The following is a 16588-nucleotide window of genomic DNA, read 5'->3' on the forward strand; positions in this document are numbered from 1 at the left end:
CTGGTTGGATTGAAAAATTTGTTACTGCTTCGCAATTTCCATCCCTTACTTTACGCAACCTGTTCTGTGTCAAACACCAACCCAACGCAGCTACGAGCCTGTGAATGTTGTCCGGCGTTCTAGCTGCTAAAGAGCCAAGACCAAAAACAGACCAGGAGGAGTGGATTTTTGAGCTAATGTGCCAGATGGATGCAAACATGATCGCTCGCGTGTAGTGAACACATTAGCATTGTGCTGAATGTGTAAACAGGCAACTGTTTGCCAACAAGTTCATCATACAAATGTAATAGCTGAAGCTATGTCACTGTTGGGTTGGCAGCTTGTTTTCTAGGTGCTGGTGACCAAAGGCAGGCTCCTAATCTATCAGTCAGTACAACAACATATAATAAAAGCAGAAATTATACACTGATGAGCCACAACATTATGACCAGTCTGTCTAACATGCTGTCGCTCACCAAAACAGCTCAGTGAGGCATCAATTCTAAGAAATCCTTTTGGAAACGTCACAGTAAGCCAGAACTTAATATCCAACAAATATCATATGCTGTTAGAGCCTAATTAACACCATTTTCTTCCTCTGCTATCGGTCATAATGTTTTGGCTCAGTGATGCTCTTTCAATCATAAAGGACTTGAGAGGAAATTATTGCATGACAGGTAATATAGTGGGCGATGCTATTTTGAATAACTGAAATATGAATGGCCCTCATCAGCATCCTAGATGGCTGTGAAAATTACTTCATCCTCCCTGTGCCAAAAGGCAGCTTAAGACCTCTTTATCAGAGTCATTCAAGCAAAGAGTCAATAAAACACTGCAATTAGGGCTGCTCTTTTAAAATCTGAGACAGTCTAATTGACTGTGTATTCAAGTAGAACCCCAGAATTCCCTTCAGCAAGTTTAATAACATTGATAAGCAGCATAATGCATAATCATAAGCTCAAAGCTGTGGAATACAGAAAGATGTAGTCTCACAGTACAGCTGGATGAGGAGCTTTGTCTTTGACAGTCGGCCTGTGTTTATGGCAGGTCTCTATGTGCAGTTTCATTTATTTCCCTCAAGTGTCTCTTTGAAAACTGGCAATGTTGATCAGGGGCTCAACAGGAGCTTCATAATAACATCTTTATAATGCTCACACCACTTGGTGGTGGAGGGCATGCGGTGAGGAGCCGGGGATAATAATGCAGTACAGCACATCAAGCAGAGCCTGGTCAAAAAGCAAAGCACTCAGTATCTCATAGGAGTGAATTTAATGGCCACTGGTTGCTCTGGGCTCTTGACCCTCTCCAAGAGGCTCCATGTTAGTCACTCTCCAGCGCTTTCCAATTTAAACTCAGCCAGACTGGTAGTAGATGAGATTTCAACTGTCTACTCAAAGCCTGGATGACTATACCACTAGCTTCAGCTGGTCATCACACCGGCGGTGCTTGGCTCATAAGACAGTTACTCGTATTTTCAAACTCCTGTCTGCTTATAATTTACATCATATGTTGTCCTCAAATAGTGGTATTGAGAAAAGCTTTGAGGTACGTGTACTTCACTTGAGTACTGAGGTATGTTTCTCAAAGTTCTACTCTACCAGATTTACAGGTGTATTGTACTGGACAGATATTTTTCTGTTTCCCTTCAAGCTGTTTTCTCACATTAACCTTAGACAATCTTGGGAGCATCACATAGGATACAGTTGCTGTTAGTTGCATGTGGCACAAAGCAGGAAATAGTCTGCTTCCAAAGCAATCACACTGCCTGGAATACTGATTTTGGGGAGGAGGCTGCCAAATGTACAACCGTACAGATGTTGAAGTGGAAATTTGACTTCTATGGCCGTATTGTAAGAAGTTATTTCTTTGTGTGAAAAGAGTGTGAAGATGATAAACCTTATGATAAACAGTGTTCAAGGTCATGAGGCACTTTGTGTGTCTTGAAATAATTCTCAGAAAATCAGCTTGTTTTCGATGCTCAATTAATTTTTCCACAATGGAAGCACATGATGTCGGTGCCCTATTTAATATAATGAGCATCTTATTAAGCACAGAAAAGCAGTCTCAGCAAACTAAAATCTAAGTGTATTTGTATGATAGAATGTTGCACTACTCCGGCCACCCAGTGCACTCGCTTAACATTAAATCTCATTTTATAATTGTGAGATATACATTTGTTTCAACATACCTGCCTGTCAGTGATTCTTTAATACAAACAAACAAAAACAAGGTCTAAAATTTGTTTACATAAAAAAAAAAATATGATCCTCTTTGCGTGGTGTATTGTTCTCATGCCTACAGAATAGTGCAGTACTAGAGGCCTGCTTGCAGTCATCCACCCAGTGACTGAGGATTTATAATTGTCTTGCGTTCCTGTGCTGCCATCTAGTGAAGAAAAGTGAGAAAGGAGTAAAATGAAGACAGAAACTCACTTTTTCCAAACTTGAAGCTCAGTTAATTTCACCAAATCAGACAAATTGTATACAGGAGACAAAAATCATTACAGGGCAGGTTTACAATAACTTGTGTGCAGATTAACATATGTGCAAACAGTTTTTTTTTTTTTAGCTGTAGAGCCACAGTAACTAAAGATGCATATATCTGAGTGAACAGATAAAGTTATATGCCAAAACAAGCTTTGGTGACTTAGGTATATTCTCTTCTGCATATTTATATAAAAACATGAAAAGCATTTAGCCTGAAGCCTTCACTTCACTCAAGCAGGAACGCTGGTGCTACTGTAGTGATGGCCAAATGAAGCTTTCTGAAGCATTGAAACGCTTCATTACTCGAAGCCTTTCAACAGTCCTCTCTGGTGACATCTGGTGGCCAAAAATATGAAGAGCAGCTTGAATCAACCAAATAAAATGAACTGCTTCATTATGACCTCTATTATGACCGTGTGAAAAAATTGTTATGTTTATTTGTTTAATAAATAATTTTCATCAATAAACTTTCCTTATTTAAACTGTGGTGTGGTCTATCTTTGCTTGTGACTTCTTGATGTTGGTAAATACAATGGATGAAATGGACATGAAAAAAGCATTTAAACTGCATTTCAATGCAAAACAGAGAAAAAAAATATCCCTGGCCAAAATTGGGCAAAGTGCCATTTTAAGTACTTTAAGTACATTTTCAAAATGGTATTGTCTTTAAAAAAGAATAATAATAATAATAACAATTTCAACATAAAGTGCAGCTTTTCTTCTTAAAAAATAAGGCAGAAACATAAAAGTTTATTTGACCAGCTTCACCTTTAAACTCTGAGTAACCTTAGCCAACATTATTTTGTATATTAGGCTAAAACACGGTGATCATCAAACATTTTATTGCAAAAAATAACAAACCCATTGGACTCACAATACCTCCATGCTTATTTACTGTCCGTCTCTTTCAGCCAGTTACTTAGACAAACTAGCCTGTTCACATTTTTAGAGCTCAAGGCAGCTCTATTTTTGTTACTATGTGATCTGCAGGTGAGAACAGTCTCTCACGTGGGACAGAAATGGCAGGACTAATGAAATACTTCCGGGCCAGGACATACAGCTTTGGGTGGGTTGCTGCTTGACTGGAACACCACTGCAGCGTGGAAAGTCTGTCTCACTGATGGATGATTCTGCTCTGTAGAAACTCAGGGCCCTGTTACACAGGGCTTCCTCATCTGAATCACAGTCTGAAGACAATGAAGAGAGGAGGCGGCTCTTTGTGGTGGCATCGTCACACTGTTCCTGCAACAGGGTCTCAAGGCTGGTCCATGGTGTGATGCAGGTGGCAGAAAGCAGGCAGAAAGCTAGCGCTAACAGCTCCCACAGTTTCTGTGCTTGTTGCAACATGTTACGCATTTAGATGATACCGTAAGGTTGAAGTGCTTTGGTGGTATGCAAATTCTTTTTTGCATTTTGCACAAAACCACGCTTTTATCAAAGCTTCCGTCGGGTAGTCTTTTTAAATGACATTTGCCTCCGATCAGTCGTAGTAACGTGCTATCTTCTGATTCTTCATTTTTGTAGCTGTAAAATCGTGCATTGACAAAAGTTCCCCTTTGCTTGGAATGCAAAGTACGATTAAATGCGTAAATTTTTTAACACGTTATTTTTCGAATTAATTGATCGCTATTAACGCGTTAAATTCCCATCCATAATTATAATAATTGTTTACTCAATGTCCTTGATTCTCTAGTTGCTGTAAAAACCCAGTTTCCTTCGCGTGTTCTGCTCCATGGTTTACCATTGACCTCTAAGCATTGAAGGTCAGTCTAGGCCATCTTCTCTTCATAATATACATCCTCCCTCTAGGGAATCAAATTTGATCTTCAGTTTACCTGTTTTGCTAATGACATCTAGTTCTATCTCTCCTGCAGGCCTGATTCCTCCTCCCTCCCACCTTCTTCCCTTGGAGAATGCCTATCCGAATTAAAATCCTGGTTCAGCTCTAATTTTCTTAAACTCAATGAGGATAAAACTGAAATCCTCCTTATTGGCACTAAATCTAACCTATAGCGGCAACCTTCGGTCCTTCTTTGCCGCTTCTGCAGAACGTAAAGTTTCTGACTCGTGCTCTTGTTAAGTCTCTTGGATGCCTTCCAGTAGCAAAAAACGAGGCGAAGGAAAAAAGGGGCAAAACATTTATTTTCCTTACAAATCGAAAGGTACAAAACAAATGCCTCTGGTGGGAGCTCCGTTTATATTCCCTTTGTGTTACAACAAAAAATGACATTAAAACAGCGACGGTCAGAAAACTGTTGCTCCACGTCCTGCTTGCTTACCTAACCTTTTACCCACACCCCTCCGCATGCGGGTCAAATACACACCCCCTTTACGACATCCACCAACACTTTACAACAACAACAGACTAACAAAGCAGGATTAATTTATGGAGCACAGCATATTACATTATAACCTAAAATGATCAAGATTATAATAAAAACTTAAAGATCATGACAAATACTTAAATATGGCATGATGTAACTGAGTAAAATATTGGCCTGGACTTGGCTCCAACATAACCTTTTGAAGCCAAATCATTTCTCACTCACTATTGATGACTCCACAGTTTTCCCTTCAACTCAGGTTAAGAGCATTGGTGTCATCCTAGACAGTTCACTATCCTAGAAATCTCACATCAGTAATCTCACTTGTTCTGCCTATTTCCATCCACATTAACCGATTACGTCCTTCTTTCCACCCAGTCTACGCCCATTCTCGTTACTTCCCGCATTGACTATTGCAATTCTCTCTTGCATGGTCTCCCCCAAAAATTCCTCCATAAGCTTCAACTGGTTCAAAACTCCGGATTATTACAAGAACCCCCTCCTACCAGCTTACCTTTCTGACCTGTTAAGCACTACCTCTTCTATCCAGCTTGCTGTGCCTTCTTTCAATCTCAGCACTATGGGGAAAAGAGCTTTCAGTTGCTCTGCACCCAGGCTGTGGAACTCTCTAGCCCCAGATGTAAGAAACACTTGTTCTCTCCCTCAGTTTATGTGTTTTATTCTATTGTTAAGTGTGCTTGGGTGTCTTGAAAGGCTCTTTTAAATACATTTTTTTTATTAATATTATTTTTATTATTGCACAACAGCCAGGTGAGGATAAAGGGGAGTGGTCACTGTTGATCTGTTAGCAGCTTTTAGGGTTTTCTGCGCCTGTAACAGAAAACCGAGTGAATCACAATCTGTAGTTATGTATTCTGCTGAAAACAACACTTTACTCAGAGGCGATGCAGAAAGTTGACAGCTTACTTGGTGACTGCATGATGCTCCAACCCAGGTCCCAAGTTTGATCCAGCCCTCATCGCCACAGCCACAGAGCACTGCGAAGAGGGAAAAGATTAGGACCTAAATCTATTTGCAAGTGTTCTGAATAGCTCAGCCTGATTCTGATACTAGAAGGAGAATTTTTTAAATCAGCTTACCCTCGTCTCCACATCAGTCAAAGCTCTATCTCCACTGGCTGACACGCCTTCTGAAGACTTCCTCTTCCGCCTTCAGAGATTGATACGTAAAAACATTAGCACACCTTCAGCAGCTTGGAATCATATTTAACAACTTAAGAAAATGTAAGACTCAGGAGGCACGTTAGGTAATGCATGTACAATTATTAACAATATTAGCAACAATAACAATATTAACAATACTAGTTTGTTTGTTTTTTTACAAAATTCACAGCAGTAGTGAAATAAGATAATCAAAATGTCCGATGCTGTGTCCTGCTGTTATGAATTAAATAGAATAAGAGATGAGTTTTTGCTCAACTGAGCTATCAAGTTGATCTCAGTCAAAGACGTACTCTAGAACAATCCCAGCACAGAAAGCAAACCCTAGTTTTTTTTTGTTATCCTGTTATTACAGAGTGAAATATATTTAAACCTCAGCAACACAACGATTATAACATTCCAGAATGGAAATAAACTTGGTGGTTAAGTCTTATTTTCTATTAAGAAGAAGAAAAGTATTATCTGTTTTTTGATAATGTGGCAGTATCCAGAAATCCAGTTCACCATATGGAACATTATATGGTCAGGTAACACATCTAAAAATGTTAAACATTTTTTTAGGGTGCAAATTCAAGACATTTTTATAATTATAAATTATTACCTTGGGACTGTAGTGAGCTCCTGTTTCAGTGTCTCAATGTCAGTGAACTGGACAGCTTGCCCCCCTCCTCTCGTTTTGATGACATCGCCCTAAAGAAAAAAAACAAAAAGAACCACCATTAGATATCTTTGTTATTTAATATTTAATACAGTGCGAAGCCCTTCTTGTGATCAGTAATTCAACCATCACAAGAGTTTCCTTTCTAAGGATAAGCATGCACGCTACTACAATCATGCAACAGAACATTGAGAACCACTTTATAGAAATTATTTAAATTCACTTCTTAAAACTGACAAACTTATTCGAGCAAAGTGTAAAACAAACAGTTACAAAACCACACTGACTCAAACTCAAGTTGGCAAATATGCTGCTGGTTTGCTGAAAACTTGCCAGTGTTGGGGAGTAACGGAATACATGTACCGCCGTTACGTATTTAAAATACAAAATACGAGTAACTGTATTCCGTTACAGTTACCGTTTAAAAAGGTGGTATTTAGAATACAGTTACTTTGTTGAAATAAATGGATTACACTGCAGTACTTTCCTGTTTCATTTTGTCGCGGGTCAGGACTGTTTGGGTTTTGTTTGACAGCTACGTTCTGTTGTCCCAGGCGGCAGCGTTACGGTTGCCATGGTTACAGGGCGATGCTCTCTCTCTCTGCGACTGTGTGTTTCCTGGGTGAGAGAGGCCTTTTCGTTGTTGTTGTTGTTGTTGTGCTAAGCTAACAGGCAGAATGCTACAAGCATAGCTCTAAAGAATGTAGGATCATGGGCAGTGTAGTCCGTGTTGCAGGGAGAATGGACTGCCACACACGTTATGGGTCTGTGAGCGCGAGGAGGGAGAAAAAGGCGAGTGGAAAGGTACGAGTTGTCATCGAGGAAAAACAGGAGCTGGAAGCATGTAAATATAATAATAACCACTGCAGCCAAGAAGAGTGCCTGACGAGCCCAGTTGTAAGTAAGCTATTAAGACTCGACTGTACACCGTGTTCGTGTTTTCCTCCGAAACAATAAGTTCCGTTGGAGCAGCCTTTCAACGCCTCTCTCTGTCTCTCGCAAGAAAAGTTGACCCACACAACAAAGTAAAGCTATTTTTCGGCTACGAGCCGACAGGGACCCCGCCGTATTAGTCAGAGGTCCCTTTACTACAGTTCGGAGACGCGGACCTTCAGTAACAGTAATAAATCACACAGCAATAGTACATTCACGTTGTTGTAAAAAGCATGATAATATATTAAGTAATCCAAAGTATTCAGAATACGTTACTGCCATTGAGTAACGTAACGGAATACGTTACAGAATACATTTTGGGGCATGTAATCTGTATTCTGTAATGGAATACATTTTAAAAGTAACCTTCCCAACACTGAAACTTGCTAATATAAATGTCTGCATGAGTAAGGAAGTGTAACCAAATATATCATTCTGAATATCAGTAATATGCTGTGCTGCATACTTGACCTTTATAAGTTTGGTCTGTATCTCGCCGTCGGAGGCAACTTCTTGGTGCGTTAGCACGTATCTGTCACACTTGGACAGAGCCTTCTCGCTGGGTGCAGACACCTGGATGGCGTTGGGGATGACCGGCTGCAAAACTGTGCCCAAGTCCATGCTAGACGATGGCTTATGGTCCACCCACTTCTCCCCACCAGCAGAGCGGGAACAACAGTGCAGCAGGCATACTGGTGTTGTCGTCTGAACAGATCAATGGGAAATGATTTAAAAAGGGAAAAATCCCACAAACAGAGTGAACAAAAACACAGAACTTGACAAAGCATTACAAAGCTTGACAAAACAAATCATAAAACTTATACATTTTGGGGGGCAGGGTACCCCACACCCTAAACTTGTAGGAGCCAAAATCCTGACACATTACAACCTCATGCTGCTGCCTTTAGCTAACTCACTGACCCTGTATCTTCTTTCAATTAGGTCTACATGAAATGAAGGGGAAGGGAAGCAGTCTCTCTCATCCACTCTGCTCAAGCACACAGCTCTCCTCCTGGCCCGGCTGACTGAAGTGCCCGTTGAGGCCTGGGGTCTTGTGGGTGTACTAGGGGAACTGTAACCCTGCATGCTGTCCTGAGCTGCCTGCTCCTCACATGCAGATCTAGCCACAGACAAAAAGGTACTTCTGCTGGGGACGGGGCAGGTGAGCCTTGGGTTCGTCTCATCCTCCTCATCACTAGCAGCACTGCCTGACTGTGACTCTGGCTTTGGACTGACATGAGGGGAATCGACTGGGCACTGGAGAGTGAAATGGAAAGACTAAATGGTCACAGTTAGACATGCAAAAATTAGACGTTATAGGAACGGGATACATTCACAGTCTAATGTAATCAAATGCAGCAACCACTTTATGTAAAGTACAAAGTTCATGTTTTTCCCCATACCTGGTGAAAAACATGAACACTGAAATGTATATTTACTTAAGCTGAGCTAAAATGTTCTGTGAGTTGATGCAAATTTATCTGCAACATAATTCATTTTACAGTTTGTCTTATTTGTTGTAAATTCAGTATCTTTGATTTTTAAAACTATAGATTCAGACCAATAAATTTAGAACAACCTACTGCGAAATCTACAGCATCAAAATAATTTCCTCAGTTTCACAGTGGTACTTAATTGCTGAAGGACTACATGATCATATGCGTGAGGCGTTTATTATAACCTGCCTGCTGCTGTGGCACTGGGATTAGTGATGTTAGTAGATTAAGAGAGACGAGTGCAGTAGAATTTAACTTTGAATGGGCAGAATACCATTCAACACCCTTAAAAACATTCATCATTATGGTTTTTAAACACAACATACAGGGACAGGTGAGGGTGATGCTGATCTCTTTGGCGGTAGGCGGTCCTCTTTGGAGGGTCGCTGAGAACGGGGCTGATGCTGTGGTTGTGGTAGAGGCTGTGGCTGCGTCTGACGGGGTGGAGGTTCAGGGCGACCTGGAGTCTTGCTCTCTGTCACGATGGCCTTGAGCTGCTTCAGCTTTTCGTCTTTCACCCACAGCTTATTTTGCATCTCAAGCTGCAGTGCATTAACACGTCTCTCCTGCACAGTGAGGATATTGCAAAATGTTCAAATGCAATATTATCCAAGTTGCTTAAATAAGACAAATTAGCTTCCACTATAAAGACTAAAACAATGACCAACAAGGGCTGTTTGCAAAACTGATAGTAAGATCTAAATTTTACACACATTTCAAAGTAGGTCTTTTTTTGTTTGTGGTCTTTATTGGAAATCTATACATTGTTGAATAAAAGGAAAAAAAGATATTTGAAACTCACACATTCTTTCTCCCACTTGAACTGGGTGTCCGAGATCACGCCATGCATGCGCTGCTCCATGCGTCTCTTCTCTGACAGCTCTCTCTGAAGCCTCTGCTCTCTGGTTTCCAGCTCATGCTGCAGCGAGCGCTTGTCATCTTCAAAGATTTTAGTTGTTTTCTGCAGGATGTCAATCTGAAACAGAGACATTAATATTAAAGAAAAAAAAGTGACAACCTTTAAATCTGCAGCGTGAATGGATTAGTCTCCCACCTTGTGTTCTTGCATCTTTGTTTTCTTCTCTAAACGTTCAATCTCTGCCTTGTTGCCTTGGATGATTTTGTCTTTCTCTATCAGTTTGCCGTTTTGTTCCTGAATAAAGTTGTCTTTGGAAATTAGGCTGGTATCCAGTTCTTGGAGCACAGGCTTCATCATGTTGGCTGAAATAACATCAAGAGAAATGTGAGCCAAGAGAAAGACAACTATTCAAAAACTGATCTTTCAAAGCCAAAAAGTATCAGGTGAGCTAAAATGAGAACAGACACCTGTTTTACTGTAGTCCTCAATCAGCATCTGCTTGATCCTCTGCCTGTTCTCCAGGGCTTCAATCAGCCTGGGCAGCGTGATGTCATCATGTGGGTCAGTCAGCTCACAGGAGGGTAGAGATGGGAGACTGAGGATCAGAGTGTTTGCAGCAGCAGCAGGCATGTCTACAGAAGACAAGGAATCACAAGTCCTTAAAGCAATTGTGTGGTTGTTAATAATCATCACACACAATACTGTTAAAACATTTACACAATAGTAGTTCAGATTAATTGTGTTTAATTTTAATGGAAATTACGTTTGCAAGAGTTTGGCTTGTCCGGTAATTTGCATGTTTTGTGTTTCCAAAGAACTTCTTGAAAAATAATGCATTCTCTCATTTTCAAATTAAACCTTTACACATAGTAAGTTGATGCCCGAGTTTTCTAAAATTGTGAATACAAGGCTGAATAATACTTTAAATGTTGCTACAGTTAACTATGGTAAATGGACTGTTTCTTATATCGCGCTTTTGTACACTGAGCGCTCAAAGTATCTTCCCCAAGGATATTTGGCATCCAGACTGAAGCAGCCAGGGTTCGAATCACCAGCTTTGCGATTAGCAGATGGCCTGCTCTTCCTCCTGAGCTACAGCCACCTCCAACTACAATTCTCCTTGAGATGATAAAATGAAAATGAAAAGTCCATGTAAAAGCTGCCACTGTGCAACCATCTTATTTGGGCTGTTATTTTGAAGTATCATCTAAATCATTGTTGTAATTTCAGAGAAATGATGCATTATCCTGACATTTCTGGCCATTTAATATACAATTCACAAGCAACCGATGACAGTGGGAAGAAAAACTTCCATTTAATAGGAATAGGAATGAGGGGATGAGGGGAGGAAGACAGCATAAAAGATGTGCTGTGGAAGAGAGTGAAAAGAGGTTAGTGAAGAAGCCCACAGCAGCCAAGACGTATTGCAGCATAAACAAGCCGCATAATTAATGGACAGTTTACAGTCATCTGATGAATACCAAACTATAAGAAAGTTTTAAGCCTAATCCTAAAAGCAGAAAGAGGGTGTTTCAAATTCAAACTGGGAGCTGGTTCCACAAAAGCAAATATGCCCTCTTCTGAGATGCTGTTGGCACTCTCGCTGTTCTGGATCAACTGAAGGCTTTTCAGGGAGCTTTTGGGACAAGTTGATAATGAATTACAAGAGTCATAGTAATAAATGCATGAAGTAACTTTTCAGCATCACTCTGACAGAGGAGATTTCTAATTTTAGAGATACTGCACAAACGCAAGAAAGCAGTCCTACATTTCTGTGTGAAGCACTTTGTGATCTTTGTCTTGAAAGGTGCTATATAATCTGAATTTGGAAGCACACAAAAATGTGTCCAGTGGATTATTAAATATAACAACAATTACCAGAAGTGGAAAAACCCTCATTATACACTTGGTGTTTAAAAGGTTGAGTGTAAAACTTCAGTGCGCCTAAATTTAGGCTAATCACTTGATTAATAATAATAATAATAATAATGGATTGGATTTATATAGCGCTTTTCAAGGCACCCAAAGTGCTTTACAATGCCACTATTCATTCACTCTCGCATTCACACACTGGTGGAGGCAAGCTACAGTTGTAGCCACAGCTGCCCTGGGGCAGACTGACAGAAGCGAGGCTGCCATATCGCACCATCGGCCCCTCTGGCCAACACCAGTAGGCAGTAGGGTAAAGTGTCTTGCCCAAGGACACAACGACCACAACAGAGAGGCCGGGAATCAAACCGGCAACCTTCCGGTTACAGATATGCTTCCTAACCCCCTGAACCACGGTCGCCCCAGGGTGTTAAATAAATAAATAAATAAAAACTTAAGCACAGTATTAATTTTTTTTACCAGGAACTATTGGGCCACTGCGTTCTTCCAATCTGTGAGACAGCTCATCTTTGAATGCCTGGTTTCTATGATGACGGCCTGGAGTAGCGCTACAGATTGGTCTGTCCGCTGGCCTGGCCACTTCCTCCACTTGCATCATCTCTGCAAACTGCACCAAAAGCTACACAAACAGAGCATTTCCTTTATGTCTGGAAAAAATAAATAAATAAATAAAATTTCGGGTTAATTAAAAAGACACAAAGTAAGAGGGCAGGGTCAAGTTACCAGGGTTTCCTCATAGTCATCAGTCTTGGGATCGACACAGACAACCATTCTAACTTTTCCCTCTCCATCGAAGTCGTTTTTAAACCGGTGGGTTATTTTGGAGCTTCCAAACAGCTCAAGCCGAGCTGTTTGTCTGATACTCATTTCTATTCTTGGCCATTCTGGTCAGTTTCAATGAAAATCTTAACATCTTTAACTCTGCCACCTCCAGCACTGCCTCCCATCTTTTTTGTCAGTGCCACTGTCTCCAAACCATACATCATAGCAGGTTTCACTGCTGTCTTAAAGTTTAAAACCTCAGTTAGATGGCAGTCAGGTGGCACTCCTCTCAATAAAACTCTTCCAGATGAAAAAGTCTAAATCTGTTGCCTTTGAGGAAGAAAACTGATGGCTGCAGAACGAAACTGTGGGCTCACATTCAGGTTGAAGAGAAACTGTCCAGAAGAATTTTCACTCTGTCAGTAAATTACTCCACTCTAGGTTTAAACATTCCCTTACTGGAATTTTTTTCCCACCCAGTGGAATGTATGAGATTCACATCTGTGCTGTCTGCCAAGTTGACCTTCTTTAAGAATTCAGGGACACTCACCCCAACTGGGTCCGTCTGGTTGCTGGAGGGTTTTTTTGGAGGAGGCCTGCTGGGGGTTTTAACCTTCCTGTAAAAGTAAATAAATACAAAGTCATTCACAATTCAAACAGAAGCGTAAGCGTTAACAATTAATTACTTTATAATGGCTTAACAAAGCCACTTGCTAGATGGCTAATTAGCCCCCTGCTAACAGTAAAGCAGAGCGTCAGCGTCCGTTGTTAACTCCTTAAACTTAAATTCACCATTTAGTGACAGGGTAATACACACAAACAATATAGCCTGCCTGCAACATATATAATATAAACCTATACTTACACTTCTCTCGTCATTGTTACGTGGTACCTATGCTGAATTCACCGTTTCTATTTGTCTAGTTTTAAATCGTCCCTCCACCTCGACGCCTCTTCTTCTTCTTTTAAATTTGATTGGCGGTTGGCAAACAACTGAAGGATGCATTACCGCCACCAAAAAAACCCTCAAATCCTCCCAAACAATTTACTTTCTTTTAAAAACTGAATTAAGGCCTGATAACTTTCACTTCTTGAGACCATTTGCAGTAAATCAATAAGATCTAGCTTCATTTTTATGTTTCTGAGGTTTCGGGTCAGTTGTCTTTTCTCCACCTGATACTTCTGACAATATAACATGTTCTCTAGTTTCCTCTTCTCCACAGTAGTCACATTTCCCTGTATTATGTTTCCCTATCATGAATAGTGTAGTGTTTAAACCAGTATGTCTTATTCTCGATATGACCACGATATGTACCACCTCCTTTCTCCTACTCCTTCCTGTGGTTCTCATTTCTCCTACTCTCCGCTAAATTTTATAGGAGAGTCCCCTCCTTTCCCCTCCCACTGTTTTCCCACCTTTTCTTCATTTCTTGCCTTACAATACTCTTTATCTCTGTCTTACAGAAGTTAATAACCAGGTCAACTACCCCATGTTTTGTGGTTTCCTTCGCAGCTCTATTTGCCATTTCATTTGCTTTTACTCCACAGTGAGCCGTAATCCATAAAAAGACAGCTGTAAATCCCATCATTTGTATTATGTAAAGTGTTTCCTGAATTCCTGTTAGAACATCTGCTCTACTTTCCGAGTAGCTACACTGTAAACTGGCCAATGACGAGCTTGAGTCTGAACAAATGACTGATTGTAACAGCCTCGTGTCTTCTATCCACTGAACAGCTAACAGAATTGTGAGCATTTCTCCAGTCTCCTTCTCCGACAGTCCATCATTGATCCTTTTCCCTATTTTGACTTTAAACTCCAGAACAACACTGGTTTGACTGGCTGTATTCTTTGATGCATCTGTATATATTTGTACATAATTATAATACTGGTCAATGTAAACCTGTATGTGAGTTTAAACTAAATGCCCTTCCTCCCAGCAAGGTTTCAGTACCTCTTGTGTTGGGTGATCCTGTCCATGTCCCTGTAGATTTGCCCAGTAATTGAGTGTTAGCTGTTTTCTTCTGATTCCTAGTGGCATCTCACCCATCTCTACCTGTAAAGCTGCTGTTGAGGTTGTTTTAAATGCACCTGTGCAGAGTCTTAGTGCCTGATACTGACTGAAGTCTAACTTTAAAAGACTTGTGTCAGCCACGAAATTATATGCTACACATCCATAATCTAACACTGATCTAATCAACCCAGTGTGTATGGCCCTCAAAGACTTCCAATCCGCTCCCCAGTCCACCCCAACTAAACATCTCATTATATTTAATACCTTTCTGCATTTATCCACTATTTTCTGAATGTGTACAGCCCATGTTATATCCAGCCACAATCCCAGAAACTTAAATTTACTTGTTCTTTCTAACTCTTCACCATATTACTTTAGCTTGGCTTCCTCACCAACTCTTTTCCTTGTAGAAAAAAATATTGTCTTTGTCTTATCAACTGCACATTTATTTTACAGGCGTTAAATATTAAAGCTATAGGTCTGCAATTTCCTGGATTTTTACCATCGTTTCTTGGCTTACCTATGGGCACAACCACTGCCTCCTTCCGGCTTTGCGGCAGTTTTCCACCCTCCCAAACTCTGTTATAGAACTCTAACAAAAGATCTTTAGCTGACTCACTAAGATGGTTTATCATGATATAGCAAACCTGATCTTTTTTCGGTGCTTATAATTTGGATTTCCGAAGAACTCGATTCAATTCTGACTTTGTAAAAGTAATATTTAATAAACCATCTGTATCTTCTACTTGTTTCAGTAAATCCTTATTCTCTATGGTTGTCATTTCTCTTCCACTTCGCCCTTCTCCACTAGCATTGCCTGAACTATGGATTTTAACAAAGGTTTTGCTTTTTCCTCATCTTTTAATGCTGTTGCCTTTCCATCTCTCAAGATTGGATATCCATACTCCCTTTTTATACCATTCATCCTTCTAATCATTGACCAAACATTGTGTATTTCTGTCTCCCTCCCTACTGGATTACAAAAACCCCTCCAGAAGTCCCTCTTTGCATTTTTAATTGTTCTTCTTACCTTAGCTTGTAATTTTTTATATTCAATGAAATTCTGAAAACTGCGATTCCTCTTTAATATGTTAAAAGCTTTATTTAATCACTTTATCACAATCCTTTGTCCAACAAGATACAATCTTCTTTTCCCTTCTTTCCTCTTTATTGCCCAGTTTGCTGCCTCTAAAACTGCCTTACAAATAGAATAATTTAAATCATCAACCCCAACATTCATATCAATCTTTTGCATTTCACTAACTAATCAAAATGTATCCCAATATGCATTACTGAAACACCACTTCTGCACACCCCTATGTCATGTTTCTCTACACTCAGCTCTATCTCAGTCATTATAGGATTATGGTCACTGCCTACAGTTGTCTTTTTTTATTACCTGCCATGAATAAATACCTGCCAATGAGTGTGACACTAATGTAATGTCACTTGCTGATTCTGCACCTGTTCTAACTTTCACTCTTGTACCACTTCCATCATTCAGACACACATTTTTTTTTATCTCTATCAATCACTGCTCCATTCTGATCCTTACAGTTACCCCATAATGTGCTGTGTGTATTAAAGTCCCCACACCATATTACTTTCCCACTTAAATATGTGCCAAGTTCCTCTACTGATAACAGTGTTACCCGGATTCAAAAAATTGACTACTCTGATGCTACTATAGCTTGACCAGATTTTCATTACAAAGTATTCTGTGTTCCTATAGCTAGGACTCTATATTGGGTTCCTTGCTTTACAAATTTTACAAACCCTCTTCCATTACCCTCATTTCTATCTCTCCAGACATCATCATAACCTTTAATAACAAAATCCAAAGTAGGTTTAAGCCAGGTCTTCTGAATACAGATTATTTATTTTCGCATTTTTTGATGAATCCTTTGAGCCCTTGTCCATTTGCAATCAAACTTGTGGCGTTCCACAGTGATCATACTGTCCTCTCATCTCCCTCTCCTCCAAGTCTTATATTGATATGTTCCCGAGA

At 40.1% G+C, this 16588-nt stretch overlaps 1 protein-coding gene across 1 annotated transcript; it reads right to left on the minus strand.

The window, feature by feature from the left end:
- Positions 1 to 5712: 5712 nt before the first annotated feature.
- Positions 5713 to 12673, minus strand: LOC146627957 (kinesin-like protein KIF23). Its single transcript, XM_085359349.1, has 11 exons — positions 12530 to 12673; positions 12266 to 12425; positions 10384 to 10548; positions 10112 to 10278; positions 9860 to 10033; positions 9384 to 9623; positions 8483 to 8818; positions 8033 to 8266; positions 6572 to 6660; positions 5890 to 5959; positions 5713 to 5787 (listed from the first exon to the last, which is right to left on the minus strand). Exons 1-11 carry the CDS (start codon positions 12671 to 12673, stop codon positions 5713 to 5715), a joined length of 1854 nt encoding a protein of 617 aa, XP_085215475.1.
- Between the last annotated feature and the right edge of the window lie 3915 nt (positions 12674 to 16588).

This window comes from Diplotaxodon limnothrissa, linkage group LG7 (assembly GCF_057381915.1).
Source record: "Diplotaxodon limnothrissa isolate DT_005_m linkage group LG7, D_limnothrissa_male_GT1.1, whole genome shotgun sequence".
NCBI lineage: Eukaryota > Metazoa > Chordata > Actinopteri > Cichliformes > Cichlidae > Diplotaxodon > Diplotaxodon limnothrissa.

What these genes read in the sequence shown, in the direction of transcription:
- LOC146627957 (XM_085359349.1), bottom strand. Translation starts at nt 12,673, where the DNA reads ATGAGTATCAGACAAACAGCTCGGCTTGAGCTGTTTGGAAGCTCCAAA. An exon ending in TCAAGTGGGAGAAAGAATGT is followed by an intron (nt 9,624 to 9,859) that starts GTGAGTTTCAAA and finishes CTCACTGTGCAG; the next exon opens with GAGAGACGTGTTAATGCACT. An exon ending in TAATTGAAAGAAGATACAGG is followed by an intron (nt 8,267 to 8,482) that starts GTCAGTGAGTTA and finishes TGATCTGTTCAG; the next exon opens with ACGACAACACCAGTATGCCT.